The 24,807-nt window shown below is 35.9% G+C and overlaps 1 protein-coding gene across 1 annotated transcript in view; it reads left to right on the top strand.

The window, feature by feature from the left end:
* nfkb1.L (nuclear factor of kappa light polypeptide gene enhancer in B-cells 1 L homeolog) overlaps window positions 1-24,807 on the top strand; it is a 64,755-nt gene that overhangs the window by 9,032 nt on the left and 30,916 nt on the right. The window contains 6 exon segments of the mRNA NM_001094339.1: window positions 2,115-2,154; window positions 3,616-3,694; window positions 4,947-4,987; window positions 6,484-6,582; window positions 21,421-21,569; window positions 22,963-23,117. Of these exon segments, the coding sequence (NP_001087808.1) occupies window positions 2,122-2,154; window positions 3,616-3,694; window positions 4,947-4,987; window positions 6,484-6,582; window positions 21,421-21,569; window positions 22,963-23,117 (556 nt within the window). The 5' untranslated portion in view covers window positions 2,115-2,121.

Raw genomic sequence — 24,807 nt, 5'->3', positions numbered from 1 at the left:
ATCTGTGTTTCTAATAACTTCAATTTGCATTATTAAAAGGGTTGTTCATCTCTGAGTTGTAGGGAGTGATATTCTGAGACAATTTGCAATTGGTTTTCATTTTTTATTTGTGGTGTTTGAGTTATTTCGCTTTTTATTTAATTTCAGCAGAATGGATACTATTTACCAAATTACCCTAGCAATAAGAGACTGGAATAAGAGACTGGAATTTGAATTGGAGAGGACCTGAATATAAAAATGAGTAATACAAAGTAGCAATAACATATTACAGAGCGTTAGTTTTTAAGATGGGGTCAGTGACAGCTGGAAAGACTAGAAAAAGGCAAATAATTTAAAAAAACTATATAAAAATAAATAATGGAGGCCAATTGTAAATTTGCTTAGAATTGGCCATTCTATATCATAGTTAAAGTTAATTAAAGGTAAACCACCTCTTTAAATAGTCTTACCTTCTCTTGAGACTTGATTGTGGAAGCACAATTCAAGATTAATATTCAAATACTAGTAATGACTTGAGTCATAGTTTCATTTTTGTTTTCTCAATTTTTTTTATAATTAGTGATGCCCATTAGGTAAATACCACACTCACATCATTAGAAGGGGATTTCCATTGTTCAGCATTCGTAGGGAGAAGTCTTACTGATTAGTAAACGTCAGTGCCAGTTCATTATGTTTCATCGGTAAAAATGTACCAGTTGTGGAATTTTTCAGATGCCAGGTTCATAAAATCAGTTGATGGCATTAAGAATTTGTCTATTTTTGTAGGACACTTTTGGATATTTAGGGTGCTGGTTAACTCAAAAGCAGACTGGGTTCACCAATTTGACAGTTGGAGAAACCAGTATGAATCCAGTATATAAAAATATTTGTACTGGTCCCTGCATTTTGATACTTGATTTCAGCTTGACATTTTTAAAACAAAAACATAGAAGTGTGGTGTGAGTTCTCCAAAAATCAGGAGAACAAATACTATAGATCTGCCACATTCGTGAAAACACTGTGAAACCAACTGACAGAACACACCTATTTAAATGTGTAGTACACAAAACGCGTTGGGCACTTTTCTTTCATGTCCTACAGGTACAGGTGTGTGACCTGTTATCCAGAATGCTCTGGACCTGGTTTTTTCTGGATAAGGGATCTTTCCGTAATTTGGATTTTTATACCTCCTAAAAAGCATTAACTAATTAAACCCAATAGGATTGTTTTGCCTACAATAAGGGTTAATTATATCTTAGTTGGGATCAATTGAAAAGTACTGTTTTATTATAAATGAGAAAAAGGAAATCATTTTTTAAAACTTGAATTCATTGATTAAAATGGAGTCTATGGAAGATGACCTTCCCATAACTTTTGAGCTTTCTGGATAACAGAATTCCGGATAGTGGATCCCATTAGTGATGTGCGGGCTGGCCCGATACCCGCGGGTTTATTCGCGGGTCGGGTGGGTTCGGGCCAACCTTCGCACTCTTCTTCGTGGTTGGCGTCAAATGCTGGCTTCCGACTTACGAGTTCTCCTTTTATAGACTCTGCTCGCCCCTCCTCTTTTGTGACATCATCGGTGGGGTGGGTCAGCGTGGGTCTATAAAAGAAATCTGGAAGTCGGTCTCGGGCGGGCGCGGGTGGAGGGAGGGTGGGTGCGGATCGGGGAAATCCCGACCCGCACATCACTAGATTCCATGCCTTAACACTAAACAATAAAACCAGCTCTTGATTATATAAACTATAGTAGAGTTTCTGAAGCAAACACACCAGTTGTACCAGTGCAGGACAACAGTACATGATATTTTCATTACTTTAAAAAACTTTTATTTTACTGTTCATTAATTGGATTGTTTTGCCTCAAATGAGGGTTACTTATATGTAAGTTGGGATCAAGAACAAGGTACTGTTTACAAAGTAAAAAGAAATGATTTTTAAAATATGAAAATATGAATCATTTGGTTAAAATGGAGACAATGGCAGATGGCTTTCTTGTAATTTGGAGCTTTCTGCATAACAGGTTTCTGGATAATGGATCCTATACCTGCACTAAGACAATATCTGTAACGCTTAAAAAAAATATCCTGTTTTTTGTGTTTAATACATATTAATGTATCACATTTCTTCTGCAGATCAATGATGGCACAAAACATGTATGATATTGATGATGCTGTAAGTAGATCTATATTTACACATTTTTCTCTCCTTAATAGTTTTGCTACAGTTGCAAAGTTAACAGCAATAGGGTTATACGTTTGACAAAACTGTGTTCACTTTTAACAAATGAATAGTTTGGATAAATACAGGAAAAGAGGCATAGAAGCCCGTAAACCTGCAGATTGGGGGATTTGGGCCATCTTCCGCACAAAGTCGCAGGCGGGTTCTGGCTGAACTTTAGCCTCCATTTGCCCCGGGGCTTTCTTCTTCCCCACTTCTACCTCTGCACGTGTCAATTTATATACTCGGGCAGGCCCCGTCCCCCCCTTTCATGACTTCACAGCGGGCGGTGCACGGATATATAAAGAGGGGAGCGTGCTGGGTTAGGGTTGGGTGCGAATGGAGGAGCAGAGGCTTAGGGTCTGGTGCGGTTAAATTATTTCAACCTGCACATCACTAGCCTAGAAGCCATACCTTTAATAGCTGAGAAAAAAAGCTGAAATGTGAAATATTTTTACACTCTAGGTGGCCATATTTACACCACAAATGAATTTTCCAACCAAGGCTTTGCTCCTCAGGCACATGTATAGGTTTAGCTGGCTACAAGAGGTGTTTAAAAGCTGTGATCTGTGCCATAGGAGGTGTTAATAAATACTGACTTTTACACATGCCACAATTGCTATTTTCTTTATTCCCATGGTTGAATGTTTATGGAATGATATGTAGTTGTACATTAACATTTGCATTGTTTTTACTGAGCCTTGCAGTACTGTAGTTGTTTCCTACTTTTCACTTACAAAATTAACTGTAATTTGACACAGGGTGCCCAAACATTTGCTTTCAGCTGTATATATATAAATACATATATAAAAGTCTACATTTGTAATAGTACTCCTATTTTCAATTGCTTGAGATATATGAAGAGAAAAAAAAAGTCTGGGACGTTTCAGATGAGTGTACATGTTAAAAACAGGAAGTGACATTACTAACCAAGCATAATCACTGTTTTTATCTGTTCTCACCTCAAAGAATTCTGTACTCTTAAAGACCCCATTGCCGTTGCTCACTGCAAGGCCCTATATTCTGTTACTTTTTGGTTTTACATTTGTATAATAAGCTTTATCTTGTTTTAATTTTCTTTTTTTTTTGTAAATTATTGAAAAGCTGTATCAGGATGGACACACAGAGAACAGCAGCACTTTACTACATGCTAAATGCAAATTTTAGCCATAGGGAGGATACGAAACCTACCGGTCCTTACATTGTGTTTATTACTTTCAATTTCCCCAGACTGCTGTTTTGTTGTTTGTTGCTAGAGAGCCTTCTCTTATTTTGTGTTGGTTTATTTGTTGGGAAGAGGTGTAAAAATGGCACTTGGACCTACATTTCTCCTGTTAGTTTTTGTAAATTTTGTACTAAATACTGGTCTACTGTGCAGTTGATTAATATTAAAATGTGTGTTTGTATTTTGTGCAGCATTTGGAAACATTTTTACGTATAAACCCTTTATTTCAAGAACCTATGTATATGCCTTCTGAGCCACACCTTCGAAATGGTACGTTTATAACTTTATAATTCAAAATGATCTGTTTTAGAATTGTTACATTCATCACTGTCTGTTATTGCAGAGACATAAATCTTCATACACGTAGATCAGGGCTGCCCAGGCATTATTAATGTGGAGTGTATTTTTTAGTGAATTTGTCTTTTCACATGCTTCCGTTGCCAGGATGCTGCTAGACTGGCATTTAAATATTACTGATAAAGTCAGAGCCACTGCAGCTCAAAATTAACTGCCTGTTACCACTTCCCATAATAATGTTTTAGAAATGTTTTGTCTATGAAATGCTTCATCAACCATCTTACAGGCCTCAGAAAAGGGGACTATCTTCCATGTATTCTATTGAAAGCAGGGACAGATAATTACAGGCATTTTCACCACCACAGTTCTAGTTCTCCCTTAATGTGCCATAGCTGTCAAGTGTGCATTATCTCTAAAATGTAAAACTATTGCTAAGTTTGAGGTAAACAATCATTTACTAAACAGCAAAATAATGTAGAAATTCATAATGACATGCAGTTTAAGTACAAAACTGTAGGTTAATTTGAACAAAAAATGTGATATTTATCCATTTTTCTTGAATATACTGCTTGACCTATTTACACCAATGGGCAAATCAGCACTTGTTTGAATGAAAATCTACAACTTTACTTGGAATAGTCTAAGGAAGTCTTGAGTTGCCTTAAAGCCTATGGGACCTTTGAACAAAGCAAGCATGTTTTCATGATTTTGAAAAGAATCAAATATGGTAGAAAATGCATAATTATAGAAGAAGGAGACCCTTCAACTGCTGGGGGCCCTAAGGTCCTTACAATTATGATAGAAATATAAGGGTGCTAAACAGAATTTTAGCTTTAAAAGAATATGCCATAAATTAATTGATTTGTAATTGTCTTACAAGTGTGACATTGTCATATAGGATATTTCATTTATATAAAAAAAATTGAAACAGGACATTATATTCCCAGAATGCTCACACTTTTGTATTAAAGGTGGTGCACTCTTTATATAAATACATACAAAATCTCTTTGCCTTACATTATCATGCTTTAAAAAATGAATGAGTTTTGCTTTACAGAGTATTCATGAAAATACATTTTAAAGCACAATTCGAATACTGTGTTAGTGAGTATTGAATTCAAAGAAGGTAGAACTGTAATTACTATATGTGCTCTCTTAACTAGCAGATATTTGGATTTTTAAAATTATTAACTGATATAAATAATTTATTTTTCCTTTTCTGTAGCTGAAGGGCCATACATTGAAATTACAGAACAACCAAAACAGGTAACAAAAACTCAGTGAGAGTTTTTCAGATTTTCGCCTATGCATTTATTTTACTTTTTTTAACTTAAAAAAATTATGTATGACTAAGTGGGGACAAAGATCACTAAATCAGAACTGTAGTGAAACCTGTTGCACTTTACATTGTATAATCTATAAATTTTGGTAGGTGGTCACCATGTTTGGCCACCGAAATTCCTGCCCCTATATCGCTGGCAGGGATAGCCACCTAGTAATATGTGAGGATATGCATTGAAGCTTATTTGTTCTTGACTTCAACTGTGCATGACCCTGATTGGTATATGAGGAATACATTACTTTCTTCTCCTTTCTCCATGCACTTGCAGTGGGGAAAATTCACTAAAGAATTTTCGCCTAGAACAAATTACGTCTGTGGAAAATCAGTATAAAGGAGGCAACGAAGATAATGAGGTCCAAAAGTGGCTGCTCTATATTGGTATTTTGCCAGCCTGACCCTGGAGATGTTTGTCTTGACAAAAAATTGTTCTTCTGCTCGTAGTAAATTAAAGAATATTCACTGGAGAAGAGATATGAGTTTACACCAATGCAAACATAATTTTCACCAGTACAAAGTTATTCTCAAAATCTTGTCCTTTTAGTAAATTGGCAATGTTGAGAGGAATTTGTGGTGAAACTACTGCATCTTGTCACTTTCACCCTTTAGTAAATATGCCCCAAAGTGTGAATGTGGTAAATACATTTGAGGCAAACTTTGACACCTTAGGGTGGTCCTTAAGACATCCTACTAGATGTGGTTAATGTACAAAAAGTTGCACACTCTGGACTATGTTAGGCAGCCCATAGGAACATAAAGATGTTTTCCCAAAATAAGTCACTACCTACTGATTGGATGCCATGGTTTAGTAGACCTGGTAGACATTTTTATACATTCTATACAGACAGAAAATATGCATTTCTGGGTCCACACAAGCTAGAGCTCCTCTACATTCCACATATACAGCAAGAAAAAGTATTTGCGACACTCCAGCTTTAGTCCTATACATGAATCCGCGATTTTTAACTAAAATAATATTTTTACTTTTTTAACTTTTGTTCCCAGCATACTTTTTCTTGGTTTATAGATTCCCCTTGATGTAATTAAAAGCTGGTGAAGTCAGCTAACATAAAAAAGCTTTTTTGTCAATTTCTATCTATATGCCCCTTTTATAGGTATGCTAATACATTTTCTTGAGCATTTATCATGTTTTGTTTTTTTCTCAAAAAAGACATTGTAATAGAAAAGAATATTAAAAGCTTTCTTTGCTTATGTAATGCCCCCAATAATAATAATAATAAACTATAGATTATGTTAGTTTTGTTTTAAAAAGCATTAATAGAAATTGCTTTTTTAATGCAATCAAATTGTGACATTTTGGCAGTGAGTCAGCTGAACATAGAACTAGAACATTTGTGTACTTTACTGACACAGAAACAGAAACAATTTATTGGTTCACATCACCTCATGTTTTACTTGGCAGAGAGGGTTTCGGTTTCGATATGTCTGTGAAGGGCCATCACATGGAGGACTTCCTGGGGCTTCAAGTGAAAAAAACAGAAAGTCATACCCACAAATTAAGGTTGGTTTCTAAAATATTCACAAATAAAAGGGTAGATTGTTAATATGTGTAGTGAAGAATACAGAATGGCCACAGAACAGAACCGTGACAGTTGATTATATAGACCTTAGGGAAGTACCGGATGGTAGTCTATGAAAAGTAAGGTAGTTTGGCCATGTTGAGCATCAATTTATACAAGCAAAGCATATGCTCAGCGTAGAGGAATGGTTCATTTACCTTTATTCCCTTTGAGTTTTAGCAGCATGATGAGATTTTTTATTTTGCCCATTAATTTGAAAAATTATTTATGATTGCTCAAGCCTTTCAGTTAAGGAGTTCACAAGAGCAACACTCTATTTGGGGGAAACATTAGTATATTTTCAAGAACCCCTCTTTTACTATCACTTAGCCCCTTCACCGGGAGGAAGCTCCTAGTGTGGGCAAAGTTAGGGTACACACAGGTGCATGATAAGCAAGTGCCCAGCTTGATCACTATGGGGCTTATTTATCAAAATTCGTATTTGTGTAGTTTAGGTTATTTTCAACGCAGAATGATTAGGACATCAAAAACCTCAAAATCCTTGCTTTCGTAAGAATTTTCGGATGATTACAAGCAAAAAACTGAAAAACAAAGTAAATAAAGATTTTACAATTTGATAAGGACAGCTCTCTACATGACCTTACAGCTTCTAGATGGCAAGGTTTTGAATTGGAGCTTTTTGTGCTTTTTACACTTAATGCATATCATCAGTTTTGTGGTATATAGTAATGATTTCAATACACAATCTTTAGCTTAAAAAAGTTTGATTCTAGGAAAAAATATGCATGTTAATAAATCAGCCCTATGTGACATAGGTTTTGTTGTTGCTTCTCTCGATCCTACATTACCACTGGTGCAATATTAAAGGGGAAATATCGCGACTATCTGACACCCAACTTCTGCAATGAAGAGAAACAGATGCTGAGAGAGGAATAGTGAAGATGAGCTTTATTATTTCAAAAACAGTACGGATTTTTTTAATTGATTGTATTTAGAAAGTTTCTTATTTCCGAATGCTGAAGCTTGTATTAAATTTTAATTTTCGCAATATTTCCCCTTTAATATTGCACCAGTGGTAATGTAGGATCGAGAGAAGCAACAACAAAACCTATGTCACATTTTTGCAATAGTTCCCCTTTAAGCAAGGAGCACAGTCTCAGGTTTAAAGTTAATGATTGTAATTACTGGGATTAAGGGGGGTGCTTAACATATCAGCACCAACCAGTGATTCATAGTTTTATTTATTTATTTTATTTTATTTAGTTTATATTATAGGGTCCACTCCAGTTACTGGACAATACAAACTGTTCTGTACTAATGACATAGATCAATGTATAGTTGTATGTGTACAGAAGTGTTTCTTAGGAAATATGATTTACTTCTGAAAAAGTTTAGGTTAGTTTTTTGTGGTTAAAGGGGTGGTTCACCTTTAAATTAACTTTTAGTATGTTATAGTATGGCCAGTTCTAAGCAACTTTTCAGTTGGCTTTATTTTATATATTTTTTTTTAATTATTCGCCTTTCTCTTCTGATTCTTTCAAACATTCAAATGGGGGTCACTGACCCCATCAAATGTTCTGTAAGGCTACAAATGTATTGGTATTGCTGCTTTTTATTACTCATCTTTCTATTCAGGCCTCTCCTATGAAAATTCCAGTCTTTTATTCAAATCAGTGCATGGTTGCTATGGTAATTTGGACCCTAACAACAAGATTGCTGAAACTGCAAACTGGAGAGCTGCTGAATAAAAAGCTAAATACCTCAACAAAAACACAAATAATAAAAAATTAAAATCAAGTGAAGTACTGATACTAATGTGCTCTGCTTCCTCCCTGTCTTGTTTCATGTAAGGGATTTTAGACAAAGTATCTCACAAGATCGGTCACAGAAGATAAGACATATACTCTATCTGAAATGTTCATTTGCATTTACTGCATTTATTTGTTACAGTTCAGACTGTTTAGCCAAGGGAGAGGAAACAAAATCATTGGTGTTTTAAATAAAGAATTCTAAATACCAATGCAAAATGAAATAACCTGGCAGTCTAGGAGGCAAGAAGCTCAAACTTACAGTGGGTGACAAATCTGAAAATACCTTCCCATAAGAAAAACATGTTATTTGCTGTGAACCAGCCTAATACCAGGGAATCACCTTCTTTTGCATTTAACCATGATTAAAATAGGTTGTAGTGATCCAAATGTTAGACAATAGGAAGGCACTTGTTGCCTCGCTGTAATGTACAGTAGATTTACTATGGGCAACATATTTCCTGAAAGAGCCACTGTCCTTTTGAAAAAAAGATACAATGATATTATTTAAGAAGATATGAAATAATGAATTATGTATACCTTGTTATAAAGATATTAGGTCATCAAGGAGTTCCATAAGAGCAAATACAAGTATGAGGCCTACACTTTGCTTTCATTCAGGTCATATAACTTTGACATGACTAGTAATATACTCATATTTTACAAAAGGAGGTACATAAATTTTTATGATACACAAGTTTCAGTCATACGACAGAAATTACTATGTACTGATTGCTAATGACAGATTACATTAAAAAACACATTTTATATAGTGAATGAAGTACCCTCTCTTGTAAAATATAAGGATATTATAAGTTACAGAGGAGTTTCATGACCATATAAAAATACGAGGCTGAAGGCCGAGTGTTTTAATAAATGTCATGGAACTCCAAGGTAACTTCTAATATCCTCATATTTTGCAACTGGGGTACTTTATTTATTTTAGTAATAAATTTATTATAACACAAGTTTCAGCGAGTCATGTGACAGAAATTACATCAGAACTCACCGTTTATAACTGATGTCATCAGAACTCACCAATTATAAGGATATCATTTACAAGATATTCATAGCATTTGTGTATTATAAGGATAAAATTTACTGGATATTTGTGGCTCTTGTTCATTATCAGGGATGGGCGAATTTGACCTGTTTCGCTTCGCCAAAAATTCTTTTGACGCGCGTCTTTTTTTTTTTTTGACGCACGTCTCCATACAAGTCTATGGGCGTCATTTTTTCGGCGAAACGAGGCGAAAAAATTCGCCCATCCCTATTCATTATAATACAATTCTTTCAATGACAGTATCAATTTACTAGGAACTTTTAATAGACATGCTCACAAACTGTATAAAATATCGGTTTTCTGTACAAATTATATAAATATAGCCTTTGCTGTTTTTACATCTTAATTTGCAAATTATTTAGGTTAGAAAATCTGTTTTTGTGAGAAAAATCCCACAACGTTTCTAGAGAGGATGAGGAGGAAGTTGTTGTTTGGTAGAAATTTGTGGTGTTTGCGGGGTTTCAGTACTTTTTTCATGAAGCATAATAAAGTTTTTGGTGCAGTTTTGACGGCATAAAAATGATCTCACATAGCAAAAACAGTGTCATTAGTTTCCACTTAAAGTAGACCTGTGACCCAGACATAAAAAACTGTATAATATAAGTCGCTTTCACATTAAACATGAAATAACTTTTTTTTTATTAAAGCATCCATACATGTTTTCTCAACTCATTTAAAAATCTCAGTTAATGATATATCTTAGGCCTTAGGTATAGAGGCAGGAAGGCAATTACTTTCACTTTACATCTAGCACTTACTAGATGTCACTGCACTCCTCACATTCTCCCTCATTTCTTATCATTTAATTGTGCAACCAGGGCATTGGAATGGACATCAGATGCCACATTCTGGTGCACAAACATGATTCTGAGATGATGCAAGGCTTGCCTTAATAACAGTGTCCACAAAATGGCTCCTATCTGATTGCTATAATAATATATTCCCAGACTGAGGGAAACTAGATTTAAACAATTTATATAGTGAAAGTAAAGTTAATTATGCTTGACTAACATGATAAAATAGGATCTGGAATTGTTTCTTAGGGTGACAGGTCTCCTTTAAGCAGACGTATCTTCAGCGTGTCTGGCGCTCTCGTAAAGAAAATTTTATTTTAATTTTTATTCTCAAGCGACGGAGGGGAAGGAGTGGGGGACTGTTTCTATGTGTTCTGGGACCCTTCAAAGTTTTTTGGCACAGGGGGCCCGGCAAGTGCTTGTTACGCCACTGACTTTAAGTATAAGAATATTTCTGGAGAAAATGTCTAAATTCACCCAAGAAACTGTCCAATTGTGTAGAAAAATGCTAGCAGAATTTTGTGATGTAAATGGTAATGTACAGAAATAGTAGGTTTCTGGCTGAGACACTGTGTTGTTCTTGCAGTGTGCAAGTTACACAATGTGGGTGCCAGTATCACTTGGCTTTCACGGTCAGGAAGAAAATGCAACACTTTGATGATCAGCAAGAGTGAGGTCTAAAGAAAAAGCAGGGATGATCAAAGCACTTTCATTTTGCTTACAAGTGATTACAGTAAAATAGATTAGATACGCTGCAACAGATTGGTAGGCACATGGAACGTTGCCCACGATAAAGGGCACGAGAAAGAGTTCTTTATGGTGGAAACTGAGGAGGGGGTACAAATGTAATGATGCTGACATGCCAGACAGACTTTCCATGTCTTTTAAGAGCAAATCCTACACATACCGGTATATAAAATATCTAGTTGATCATATAGTCTTTCATGTATTCAAAATATGCAGGCAAATAGTTAAAACGATATGAAAGCAGTAATTTGCCTTTAAAGTATTGGTCTTTGTTTTCCAATGTTTTTTTTTATTTAATTACTTATGTTTTAATGTTCTGCATCCCCTGCAGGCTTGCAGTTTAACTGGTTGGAAGGGGTTTATTGCCCTTGAACCCAGGAACAATGTTGAAATGAAGGGACAGATTTATCAAAGATCGAATTTTAGGGGGTTATTTAACAAAATCTGAATGCAAAAATTACAAAAAATTTATGATTTTTTTTTTATATAAGATCTGACTTTTAAAAAATCACAAATATTTCGGAATTTATTAAACCCCGAGGATGGAAAAGTCTGAATCAGAAAATCCGGCATCTCTGACCTGTCGTGGTTGCATATAAGTCAATGGGAGAAGTCCCAATGGTTTTTTGATGTGCTCTGGGTTTCATGCAATACCCCAAAGTTTTCAGGTGAAAATTCCAAAAAAAAATTATTAAAATCGGATTAAAAAATCCCAAAAAATAGTGAAAATCAGATTTTTTCCTGCAAATCAAATTTTCTGGAAAATTTCATAATAAATAAGCTTAAAAAAACCTGAGTGGATTTGATCGGAGTTTGTAACAGAAAATATTGAGATAAATTTGGACTTTGATAAATAACCCCCTTAGAGTTTTTTAGACCTCGAATGAACTCAAATGAACTCACAACTTGAATGGTTTCTAATTTAAGAAAAAACTTAAATGTAAAAAACTTGAATCAGTGAGTTCAGGGGTTAACAACCCAAAAACTGAAATTGATCGAGTTTTCGGTGAAAAAAAAACTTGAATTGATAATGTTTTCGCACTAAACCCTCCGAAAAAACTCAAGCTATTTTCAGAGTCAAGAAATCTTGAAACATTCGTGTTTTTTCAAATTTTGTAACCCAAAATAACCTCGAAAACTCAAATGTTTTGTTTACACAACTTGAACATTAATAAATCTGCCACACTCCATTTCTTTAATTAATCATAAACCAGTGCTTCATATGACCTCAAGATATAAACAGCAATAGTCTAGGACACACTTGTGGGTCTTCAATAAGTGTTTTAATGTTTATTCGTAATATTAGTTGGATTGAAGTTTCCACCTTGTTTTTAAGGTGTACTCAAGCCCAAATACACCCATGCTCATCTCTGTATATATAGATCATTTTCTTAATTTTCAATTTCTTAATGTGCTCATCATACAAAAAAACCACACCACCAAAGATAAGAAACTGAACATGATCAGCAAAAGATGCAAAAAAATATTACCATGCTTCCATAATCTGCTAAAATCATGATGTTTCATACAGTTCTAGTCACTTCAAATATGTTATAACGAGGGCTTTTTTAAAGGGAATGTCAACCCAAAATATAATGTTTTGCCTAATAGAAGAAAACATAACTCTAAGCAACTTTGCAATATACATTCATTACAATGTATATGTTTTTTAAGTTAGTTGTATATGTATTGCTATTGAAAGCTATGCTTGTCTGTCCCTTTCTATTCTCTAGTGGTTCAGACTGTTGATACAGTGTAAGACAAGGCAGCTGATTAACAGAACTGTCCATTCTGGGGAACTCAGACTTTTGCAACGTTGTTTTTAAAATAACAACCAGGAGATAAGCAAATGTTGCTTTCAATGTCAATTGTTTTTACAAATAACTTTAAAGGGGTTGTTCACCTATGAGTTAATTTTTAGGATGATGTAGAGAGTGATATTCTCTACAAGTTGCAATTGGTTTTCATTATTTATTATTCGTGGTTTTTGAGTGGTTTGAGCTTTTTTTCAGCAGATCTCCAGTTTGTAATTTCATCAATCTGGTTGCTAGGGTCCAAATTACCCAAGCAACCATGCCTTGATTGAATAAGAAACTATAAAATGAATAGGAGCGGACCTGAATAGGAAAGTGAGTAATAGAAAGTAGCAGTACAAATAAACTGATAGATGTAATTTGTTCTTTAGATGGGGTCAGTGACCCGCATTTGATGGAAAGAGTCAGAAGTAGAGGGCAAATAATTAAAAGCTATAAAAAGAATTAATGAAGACCAGTTGAAAAGTTGCTTAGAATTGGCCATTCTATAACATGCTAAAAGTTAATTTAAAGGTGAACCACCCCTTTAAAAGCACCAAAAAATTTTAATAAATGAAATATTGGAAAGTTGTTTAAAATTACGCTTTCTTTTATTAGGCAATTTTTTATTTTGGGGTTGCTTATTCATGCATGGATATATACTGCCTCTTAGAACTAGGCCATAATGTTGAGCAGGCATATATTATTATTATTTTTATTATTAATAATAATGATTAACAGTAAGAAGCATCCTCATAAGACATACAATTGTTTTCCAGTTTTCTGCTGAATATATATATATATATATATATATATATATATATATATGCAGCAATCTGGAGAGCTGCTCAGTTCTCTCTCTAAATATATTTTTATACTGGATGTTTATTTAACAGATTGAATAGGGAAGTCTTAAGTTGCAAAAAAGGAACTTAAAAATTAAATAAGTAATGTATTTATGCTATGGTGCTACGCCCTGTTACACACATTAATGAAGCACTTTTTTACATTATAAACTAATCTTATTAGTTGTGGAGTATTGTGATTGATTCACCTCTGTATTCTTGATCATTGAAGCCAACGATTATCTTGGATTTCTCCCTGTTGGTTTACCTGACATATTTCAAGAGTGCAAGGATGCATATTCATCAAAGAGTTAAACTAGTGCTTTTCATAATTCGCTAGAGTGAAACTCCCCCTTTCTCTATTTCTTGTATGGGATTTTTAAGGATTTATTTAGCAAAGGTGAAGTGAAACTTCAGACTTTCATACAATGTATGTGTTTCTTTAAATCCCATACAAGTGAATACAAGGAAAGTGAAAATTGTCATATGAGTAAAGGTACAAGGAAATGTATGGGATCTATTATCCTTTCTCCATTGACAAAGTGCCTAATTATTTGGAAAAAAGGGATTTTGGCCGCTCTAGACTTGTCCACCTGTATGGTCAAATCAGTGTAGCTCCTAGTTATTTGGCCCCAAACTGGCTTGTAATATGTAAAAGTTGAAGTGAGTTTTTTTATTATTTGATGGCATAAAAATGCATTCAACTTTATAGGAGAGCTCCCACTACAAGCACTGTTCTACACATGAAACATATGAATTATCACTGACTTTTGAGTATTATACTAACTAGATGGTCTTCATTGATTCATGTAAGGCAGTTCCGTATGAAACCCATTTGCAACCAGCTTTCATTTTGTTTAGGCCTAAAACATATAGTAGAGTACTTCAGATAAATACTATTGCTTAGAAAACCAGAATGGGATAAAAGGCACCATAATATATCCAGAAATTTTTGTTTGAATGTTGAATAACCTATATTGGCCTTAACTATTCTGCTTCATTCATCTGCAAATGTATATATTTATAGGTATGTAGTGGAGCATCTACACCGCTTTTCAAAATTCACCTTTGTTTGCTAATGAAACAATGCAACCAAGGCCAATGTACTTTATATAAAACGATAGGGACCCTTTTTGCCATACTATATACACTAATAATCTCCATTAAAGGGGTTGTTCTCCTTCATATTTCCGTTTGTATGATTTAGAGAGTGATGTTCTGAGACAATTAGCAACTGGTTTTCATTTTTTATTATTTGTGGTTTTTGAGTTAATTTTTTTATTCAGTAGCTCCAGTTTGCAATTTCAGCAATCTAGTTGCTAGGGTCCAAATTACCTTAGCAACCATGCATTGATTTGAATAAGAGACTGGAATATAAATAGGAGAGGGACTGAATAGAAAGATGAGTAATAAAAAGTAGCAACAACAATACAGTTGTAGCCTTACAGAGTGTTTGTTTTAAATGTTGTCAGTGACCCCCATTTGAAAGATGGAAAGAAGAAGGCAAATAAAGAGAAACAAAGGCCAATTGAAGCATTGAAACATTAGAATTAGCCACCTCTTTAAAGAAGCGTCTGCTTTTTTCTGCAAGGAAAGCCATAGACAGATAAAGTGTAGAATATATTGTTCTTTCAGAAGAGGTATGCGAAAGTCTCTACACAAATGTAGAGAACTAAAACTGAAAGGCAGAAGGGTCATGTTAGGAAGTTTCCAGGCTGATTGCAGATTCCATATTATGCTTGGGAAATGTCATACAAGAGCAAGAGTGAAAGTAAAAAAATTGCTGTGGTCAAAAGAAAAGAAAATATTTGTAACTGGTAGTTTCGTTATGAAAACTGTTGCAAGCAGTATATGTGCAGTAGTAATGTGCTGGCCAACCCGAAGCCCCGCAGGTTGCTCAGGTTCGGGTTGGCTGCCGCACAAATTTTGCGTGCCCTACTCCTTTTTAATATACTTGCTCGCCACAGTGCCCTGCCCCCTCATGTGACATTGGGGCGGGCACAGGTATATAAGTAAGAGCTCATGGTGGGTTAGAGTCAGATAGGGGTTCTGGGGGGTCGGGTGTGCCACCTTGCTCGAAAAAAAAGTGTGTCACCCATAGTCGGACATTCACTAAGATTCGTAGTTGTGCTGGCGTCCGCTTCACCGCGCTTCCGCACTTCGCCAGGCGTATTTTCGCTAGCGCTCCGCAAATTCACTTAAATCCGAAGTTGCGCTCAGGGGTAGCATATGGTTGCAAAGTTGCGCTAGCGTTAATTCGCCAAGCGAAGCGAAGCTAGCGATGGTTAATTTGCATACGGTGCCAAATTCAATTTCCAATGGAAGTATTTGTAGCATCACTACACAAGCCTGGGAAACCTTCAAAACAGCAAATAAAATTTTTATTTTGTCCTACACATGTGCCCACTGTGTAGTTAAGTTGCCATGAGTTAGGAAATGTAGGGGGGAAGGAGGGGAGCCCCAAAATTTTTTTCGATCTTTTTCAGTCTATCACTTATAATAAAGAAAAAACGCCAGCGTTTTTTGGGACTTAGAAAAAATGTTAACTTTTTTTGAAGCAATCCCTATCTACTCTATTGCGCTTCGCCTGGTCTGAGGTGGCGAAGGAAGTCTAGCGTAAAAGGTAGCGTTCACAACAATGCGCGCGTTAGTTAATTTGCGTAGTTACGTCTGTTGCGCAAATTCACCAGGCGTAAGGGTGTGAAGTAACACTAGCGAAGTTATGCCAGCGTCCATAAGTGAATTAGCGAAGTAACGAAAATGCCCAACGCTAGTGAATTCACGCTAGCGTTAGGCACTTCGGCGCTTAGTGAATTTGCCCCATATAGACTTCAATGTTCTGCTGAATTTTGGGCAGAGCGAAATGGTTCAGAATCACCCATCACTAACTGTCACTACTGTTTGTCAGACATAACTTTGTACAATTGCTATCTGTCAGTTAACGGCCAGAACATCTTATGATTTCTTCTTTTTACTACTTTATTTAATCTAAAGGGTTAGTTGTAGATTGTTACATTGAAACTAATGATCTTTCGTCACACACGAATAAAACATGCATGTCTATTACCAGTTTAAGGGATAGTTATGGTTATACAAACATCTGTATTTTGCAAAGCTTGACTCCTACTTAGGCTAGGGAATTAAATCCCTGCTAAGCCTTTTCAGTTATTGCCTTCATACCCGGAGCAGAAGTAGTATTACAGCAGAATGCAGATGCTCGGCACTAAATATTAAAGCAGAAGTTACATTTACAAACAACCTTGCATCATCCTAGTCATCTATAGAGAGCAGGGGATTTCCCACCCTAGAGAAAATATCATGATGCAATTAGCATTTGAAATCTGTTCTTTTCTAAAATATTCAGCAAGAGAAATGATAGCTTTCAAATACGTACAAAACCATGCTTAGTATAACAGATTCATTTATTGATATTGTGCTGAACATTCATATCAATATTTCAATTCCAATGAAAACATTCAGTAAACCGTCAACACACAGACCAAATCAGCTGTCCAGTTTATGCTGTTTGTGATGGTACTGGCACAAGTACTGTATTTTAAATATAAAGTGACCCCATTGCTTTAATAGAATTAATAGGAATGGCTATAGAACCCCAATACACATATATGTGATATCAATCAGCATGGAGCAGGGTTCATCACCTGCTGTGATGTCACCACAAAGTGATCATGCAGATTATTACAGTTCTGCTGCCCAGTTATACAATATCTGTGGGCCAATCAGATATCCTGAATATCCACCTGTCAGTGGCCATCTAAGGAAAACATTAAAGGAGACATACAATAATCAGCAGCTTGGCTAACCTCATAGGCAACTGAAGCCTGGGTTTGCCTTGTATGTATATTAGTGCAACAATCTTTGTGTTTTGAAAGGTTTTTTTCCCTTTTGCTCCATTTTGGGTGGGCTCATTTTGTAATGTTTGTGAAGATTCTCATTCATCAGGGTCATGGTGTATCTGTAGAAATAAGTCAAATCAACTGGACTTGCTGTGTTTTTTCCTTGAAGACGTTTCATAGGATCTTTTTTCGGGGATATATATTCTCTGGAATGTTGCTCCAATCAGCATAATCTATTTATCATAATCTGTAAGGATGTCATGAAGTTAGGTGTTGATTGTATTAGCATGATAGGAGTTTTGAGGTGTTATTAAACCTTCCAGGGAGAGGTGCCAAAATAGTATTGTATGTGGCAGACAATAGATGTCGCACCCCCTGCCTCTATTCAAACTTTTTTTAATGTAAAAACTGAAAAACCAAATTAGAATAGAGGCGGGGGGGGGGTTTGTAATATCTATTGTCTGCCACATACAATGCTGTTTTGGCACCTCTCCCTGAAAGGTTTAATAACACCTCAAAACCCGATCATGCTAATACAATCAACACCTAACTTCATAAAGATGATCATAGACGCAAAGATCAGATCGTTCGAATCCTCGAACAATCAGACTTCCCCATCTCCCGACCTGCCACTAACCTGCCACTCAGATCAAATAAAGTAGTAAAAGAACAGATCAGCCGATGTTCTGCCTCTACAGCAATCGTACGAAAGTTTATGTCCGACAAAGCTGGTGACTGTCTCCCACTGAAAATCGTCAGATCTGCAATACAGGCAGAGATATTAACGGCAGCCAACAGAAATCTTTTAACCTGTCCGATCGACTGAGCGACCGATCTCCGTGGGACTAAAAATATCGGGGCTCTCCCCGCACGGACCGAAAATCATATAAATCGAGTTTTCGTACGATCGGATCTTTGCGTCTATGGCCATCTTTACATCCTTACGGATTGTGATAAACAGATTATGCTGAATGGAGCAACATTCCAGAGGATATAATCCTGAAAAAAAGATCCTATTTACAAGTTATTCTGAATTGAGAAAGCCAGTTGGATCACTGGTGAAACTTCTGAAGGAAAAAATCATTTTCTAATGCTAATGTTTGCTGTCCAGATTTGATATTATTCTGACACAGGTCATCCAATATTGCAAGCAGTCTGACATAACCCTGACTTTCACTTCAAGAAAGATGGATATTGATTAGGATAAAATAAAGATGGCTTGTGATAAAGATTGTTATGACAATGGTACTTTTTGGTAAATAGATTAGTAAAAATAGAAGAAAGAAAGAGAAGTTAAGAAAAAATAAGAAAATTAACATTTTTACATAGTGCAACGTTTACGTTTATGTTCTTCTGCTTTGGAGCCGAAAAGAAATAGCAAAACAGAAATAGAAAACAATGCAATGATGAAAACTATACTCAATAAGAATGACCTTTACGGCTTATTACTCACACTAGAATTTCCATAAATATGTTAAGTATGTTAAGAGTTAGATGCAGGTTCATTTGGGGAATTCTGCACAGGAAACAAGACCACAGAGTGGTTAGTGTACTTTCCATTAGCAGGAAGCAAAGTTGCTTAAGCTGATATTCAAAAGCATGTAGTGCTGTTTACCAACAAATGATGAGTTCGTATAGGTATCTGCAAACTGTGACATCATTAAAGTTGGTTGTTATTTATTAGTTATGTTTCTGCTGGTCACATAAATGTCTGTTCCCCCCCCCAGTCAATTTGGTTGCTTACTGTAAAGTTGATGTGAAAACTGAAAATCAGGCCCACTGTTCATCTAATTGGCATAGCTGGGCCAAGGAGCTTTGACGCCCCAGGGAAGTTAGTCCCTTAACTGCTGGAGGGCTCTGGAGGTATAGTTGGGAACTAAATGATAGGAGCTTCATAAATAAATAACTTATTCTTAATGTTTAGGGGGCGCTAAAATGATTTTTCTGTGGGGCCCAGTAACATCTAGTTATGCAACTGGCAAGATGGCTATGTTAGGGCTTTTGCCCAAACACAATACCACCACATCATTAACCTTATCTCGAATTATTAGTAATGGAAACAGACCAACTGACACCTTATGGGTAGGGTGAGAGATGATGCTCTTATCTCACCAATATTAAAAAATGAGCTACTCAAATATTTTGCATACAAAAAACATAGCTTGAATTGCACAGTTGCCCAAACCAGGTTCCACTGTTGGCTAGCACCACCCATTTAACTTATATTTTCCCATAACTTGCATAATCAATGTAAAATATATATATAGGACAAATTATATTTGGCAGGTAGTTTCATGCCAGCTTTTGTGTTTTTAATAACTAATGTAGCATAAAGTGTGCTTTTTGTACCACAATTGCTCTGAAGGACCAAGAAGGTGAAAGTCCTTTCAGTTTCACTGTTCTTGAAGTAATAAAGTGCATGAATATTTTTAGCAGGAAGAATATATGTACAAGCCAAGACTTATTTATTGGACTCATGTTGAACACATGTGGATATTGCCCCTTTAATAACTGCAACACACAGATTTTCTCAGTCCTTTGTGATTGGGTTTTTAGTTTTTACCTGTATATGCCATTGTCAGGGTGAAAACCTTGTGTAAAATTGGGGTTCTGTGAGTGCAAATACTTCTTAAGGCTCATTAACCATAGAAAGATGCAGCCCAAAGTGTAAAATTGCACTTAAATACAGATGGCACCAAATGGAATGCAGCATTTCATTGTTATTTACAATTATATACACATGCAAACAATACATTTAAATCTGTTCTGCTAAAAACGGTAGAAAGAGTGCTGTTGTTAAGAGCTTTCAATCTAAAGTTTTTGAAACGATATTATATATTTTGACCTCTTCTGCCGGAGTCAGACTGAACAAGCCTTATGTACAAATGCAAATAAGCATAGACGGATGCAATTAATTATGCCCACACTCCTTGCATAACAGAAAATAAATATAACATAATAAACCCTTTTAAAAGCTCATTTTAATGGCCATTTTGTAGAATGGTCAAGGTTTCTTCTTTTTATGAGGGATGTAATAATTCATACAAACTGAAAGGCAAAGTCAAGAACACATCTTACCATTTTCATGATTTAACCAATGTTGCTACCCTTTGTCTATAGCCAGGAGGAGATATTTTATCTTTATGTAGCACAAGCAAGTACTATTTTTTAATACATGCTGATATTTGTGGTTACAATATAAGTAAATTTGATATCTTTATTGGCTAAACAACTGTTTTTTCATACTACATTTTCAAGAGCTTTAATTAGGATGGCATGCCTGAGGAAGAGACCTAAGTGGGCATAAAAACTTGCTTTATACATGTAATAAGTAGTGATGGGCGAATCTGACCCATTTCACTTTTCCAAAAATTTGCAAAGCTTCCGGTGTGTATTATGAAGAAAGTACTGTATATTTGTAAATGTAAATTGTGGTGTTAGCAGCAAATGTTCTGAGCCCTACTCTTAGGGACTGGTTTATTAAAACTGAGTTTTTGACAACATTTTTGCAAAAAAAGCATGATCATTTTTTTTTTGTTAGACACAAGTACGCAATCAGCTATCTCTGTTTTTGGCTTTACTTTTTGAGATTTATTAAACTGAAATCTTGAAAAATGTATATCTTGCCACCTAAAACCTGCTGCAATGCCACAGAAGTCAATGGGAAGTGTATTATAAACAAGCAAAATTGTCATTCAAGTGGTTTTCCAAATATTTTATTTCCACAATCATATTTGGAATAGGATTGAGATTAATCACATCTAAGAATTTAAATACAAAAACCACAGTGCACTTTTTTGTGAATACACACTTTTAAGAAATCACCATCTTTAACTGAATTACACATTCATAAGAATACACATAGGAATAATATGTACCATATCTGTACCTATTTCTTCTTTCTTTTCCCAGATTCATAATTATGTTGGTCAAGTTAAGGTTGTAGTGCAGCTGATAACTAACAGCAAAGACATCCGACTGCATGCCCATAGTCTAGTTGGTAAAAACTGTGAAGATGGCATCTGTTCTCTAACTGTAGGACCTAAAGATACAATTGTTGGGTGAGTATATTTCTGTAACCCTACAGCATAAGTCTTCCATAACCAAGAATTGTTGCAACCATGAGAAGAAATAAATGGGTTAAAGAGACACCCATAGAATCAGGAAGGAACTAAAAAACCTCAGTGTTCAGGTTTTTCAGATGTTCCAAACCACAGCATGGTTCATACTTACTGTATATGCTTTAGGCACTTGTCAGTTTGGGCAAATGTCATTTGTGAAGTACAAATGAATATGTGCAAAAACTATATAGGAGTGTCAGAGTAGCAGAATTCTTTATCAATACAATTTATTTGTGTGTGTAGGTAAAATCAATTAATATTACCACTAATGGTGTTCATAACACAACATTATAATGTAAGAATATTGGCACTCCATTGATATCCGGCAGTGCTCCATATGCACTGTTTAACTGTATCAAAAATTGCTGCAAATATATAGGCAATGGACACATCAAAGAGCTTTACACTACTTTACACGTGGCGTCAGAATTATATCATGAATAAACAGCAGGCACTCACAGACACACAGACAGGCGTAGTAAAAGAACTGCAGACTTTATTATAGGCAAATAAACTACATAAAATAGCCTAAATAGGAAATGCATTCAAATAATATGATCATTGTTAATCCTTGATACTGAGGATGAAGGTGAAGCAGTCCAGAATTATGGCCACCCCTTTAGACCATGAACATAATTTTTTATGTTATTACTTATGACTTATTGACTTATTACTATAGATACATTTTTAAAATTGTTTTAACTGTGACTCACGGCTGTAGATAAAGATTATGTATCACCTATTTATTACTATTGTCTGTTGTACAATTTAGGAATAGATTTCACTGCATTAAAGAATGAATGGGTATTTTCATGCCCTTTGTCACCCATGGGAGATCAAACTCTTATGTATATGAATTTGCCCTAAATGGTAATTTTTTGTCTAATGGATATTTTAGTAATCCTTATGCTAACTTGCTGTGTGTTGGAATATTAAAACACTTTTGTGATTCAAAAAATAAAACTTATGGAAAGGTAGACAACATATTGGACCAAACCAAAATCTATTACTTCAAAAAAATCTGCTTAATCAAAAATGGGCAGTTTTCACTCTTAAAACATATTTTCAAGTAGACAAACATATTACCACTTTTATTCATTTTCAGTTTATGCAGGACTGGCAGTATACCCAAAAGTCACGTATTGATGGCCCTTCCCTTTAACTAAAGATGTTTATAGAAAAAAGTGTTTGATTTCTTGCTGACGTTGTGTTAATCTTGTTTACTGTATATCTTGACACTGAATATTAAATGCATATTGAATAGAAGTAGAGGAATAAGAGGCTTAGATTCATACAAGTATACTCGGTTTCAGCAGATATGATTGCCTTTTAGGTTTCCTAACCTGGGAATACTTCATGTTACGAAGAAGAAAGTGATTGAGATTCTGGAGGCTCGCATGACAGATGCCTTCAAAAAGGGACACAATGCTGCATTATTAGTACACCCAGAGCTCAACTATACCAACTCTGAAGATAGGCCATTAAATGGTAAGAGAACCCAGAAGAATAGTAATTTTTGCACACAGTAGTGGGATTGTATCACCAGTGTGCAGCTATATGTAGCTTAATAAGACAAGTCCTCAAAGGGATGTTTATAGTCCCCATCTCCACAAGCAGACTTATGACGTCATTTTATTAACATTTGGCACCAAACCTGTTGCTTTTTCAATAACTGGCCTACTACATGTAAAAAATTGAAGAGCAGGGAAGGTTTTAGTTTAAACAGTGCCTGTTGTATAGTGCATTAGTCACTTGACAATTTAAAAGTTTATGTTAAAGGGATTCTGTCATGATTTTTATGGTTTACTTTTTATTTCTAAATTACACTGTTTCTATTGAATATAGAATTAGGGCTGCGCCTAATCCAGGATTTGTTTTGGGATTCAGCCTTTTTCATCAGGATTTGGATTCTGCTGAATCCTTGTGCCTGGTCGAACCGAATCCAAATCCTAATTTACATATGTAAATTAGAGGGGGAAGGGTAATCACGTGAATTTTCATCACAAAACAAGGAAGTGAAAACGGTTTTCCCACTTTTTCCTTTCATGATTTGCATATGCAAATTAGGATTTGATTCAGTATTTGGCCCGATCTCTCACCAAGGAGATGGTGCATCTCACAGGGATTCGGTGCATCCAAACAATTAACTCTACAATTTAAAATTTTATTATTGAATGGGAAGAAGAAGGGAGTCACCTCGCACACCCTGGCCATCCAAGTTCCATGACACCTGGTGCTCGATGAAGGAGGTGTTGGCAACCTCCACAGCAATCAAGAAGGAAGAAATCACCGGCACAACAGGTTATTTCCAGCAGGGAAACCCTTGCTCGTTTATTTTGCGGATGCAACGTTTCGGGGCATAACCCCTTTGTCAAGCATGCTTGACAAAGGGGTTACGCCCCGAAACGTTGCATCCGCAAAATAAACGAGCAAGGGTTTCCCTGCTGGAAATTTTATTATTGAACCAACAAATGTAGTGGTTTTTTTTTAGCTGTAATATTGGTTTGGAGGTAGCCATCTCAGTACATTGTGCCCAGGGCAGACATCAGGGGGGGGGCAGGGGGTAGAGTTGTAGGGTAATGGGGGCCTGGCCACGTCACACTTACTTGGTTAGCCGGGCCCCCCATCTTTCTGAGAGCTGCTGACTTCCGGAAGGCATGGACATTTAAGGGGCCCTGGCCACCAATTTTATTATAATGTTGGGGGGGGGGCTGGCCACCAATTTTGGCCACCAATTTTTTTTTTCTCATGTGGGGTCCTAGCCACCAATATTTTTTAATGGGGGCCCTGGCCACAAATGTTTTTTATGTGGGGCCCTGACCACCAATATCTTTTTAATTTTTTTTTAACATGTGGGAACCCTAGCCACCAATATTTGTTTTTGTTTTTTTACTGTGTGGTGGGGGCCGGACCTGTTGGGTGGGGAGGGTGGACCTGTAGGTGGGCGCAGCTCAGGGGGCCCAGGAAATTTTGTCGTATGGGGCCCTGTGATTTCTGATGGCGGTCCTGATTGTGCCTGATCCTGAGCTTTGAGAGAGCATTTCAGGATGGAACTGCTTTGAGACAGCTATTGTTTCTCCGCTTCCCATTGTATTATACCACAACCTAGGTCGTGTTAGAATTGCTCCCTAGCCACACCTGGTAGACATGTAAATAGCACCCAAGCAGGAAAATGCAT

The sequence above is a fragment of the Xenopus laevis genome, chromosome 1L (genome assembly GCF_017654675.1).
Source record: "Xenopus laevis strain J_2021 chromosome 1L, Xenopus_laevis_v10.1, whole genome shotgun sequence".
In the NCBI taxonomy this organism is placed as follows: Eukaryota; Metazoa; Chordata; class Amphibia; order Anura; family Pipidae; genus Xenopus; species Xenopus laevis.
The sequence above is the reverse complement of the archived record's forward strand: the minus strand, read 5'-3'. Positions and strand labels throughout refer to the sequence as shown.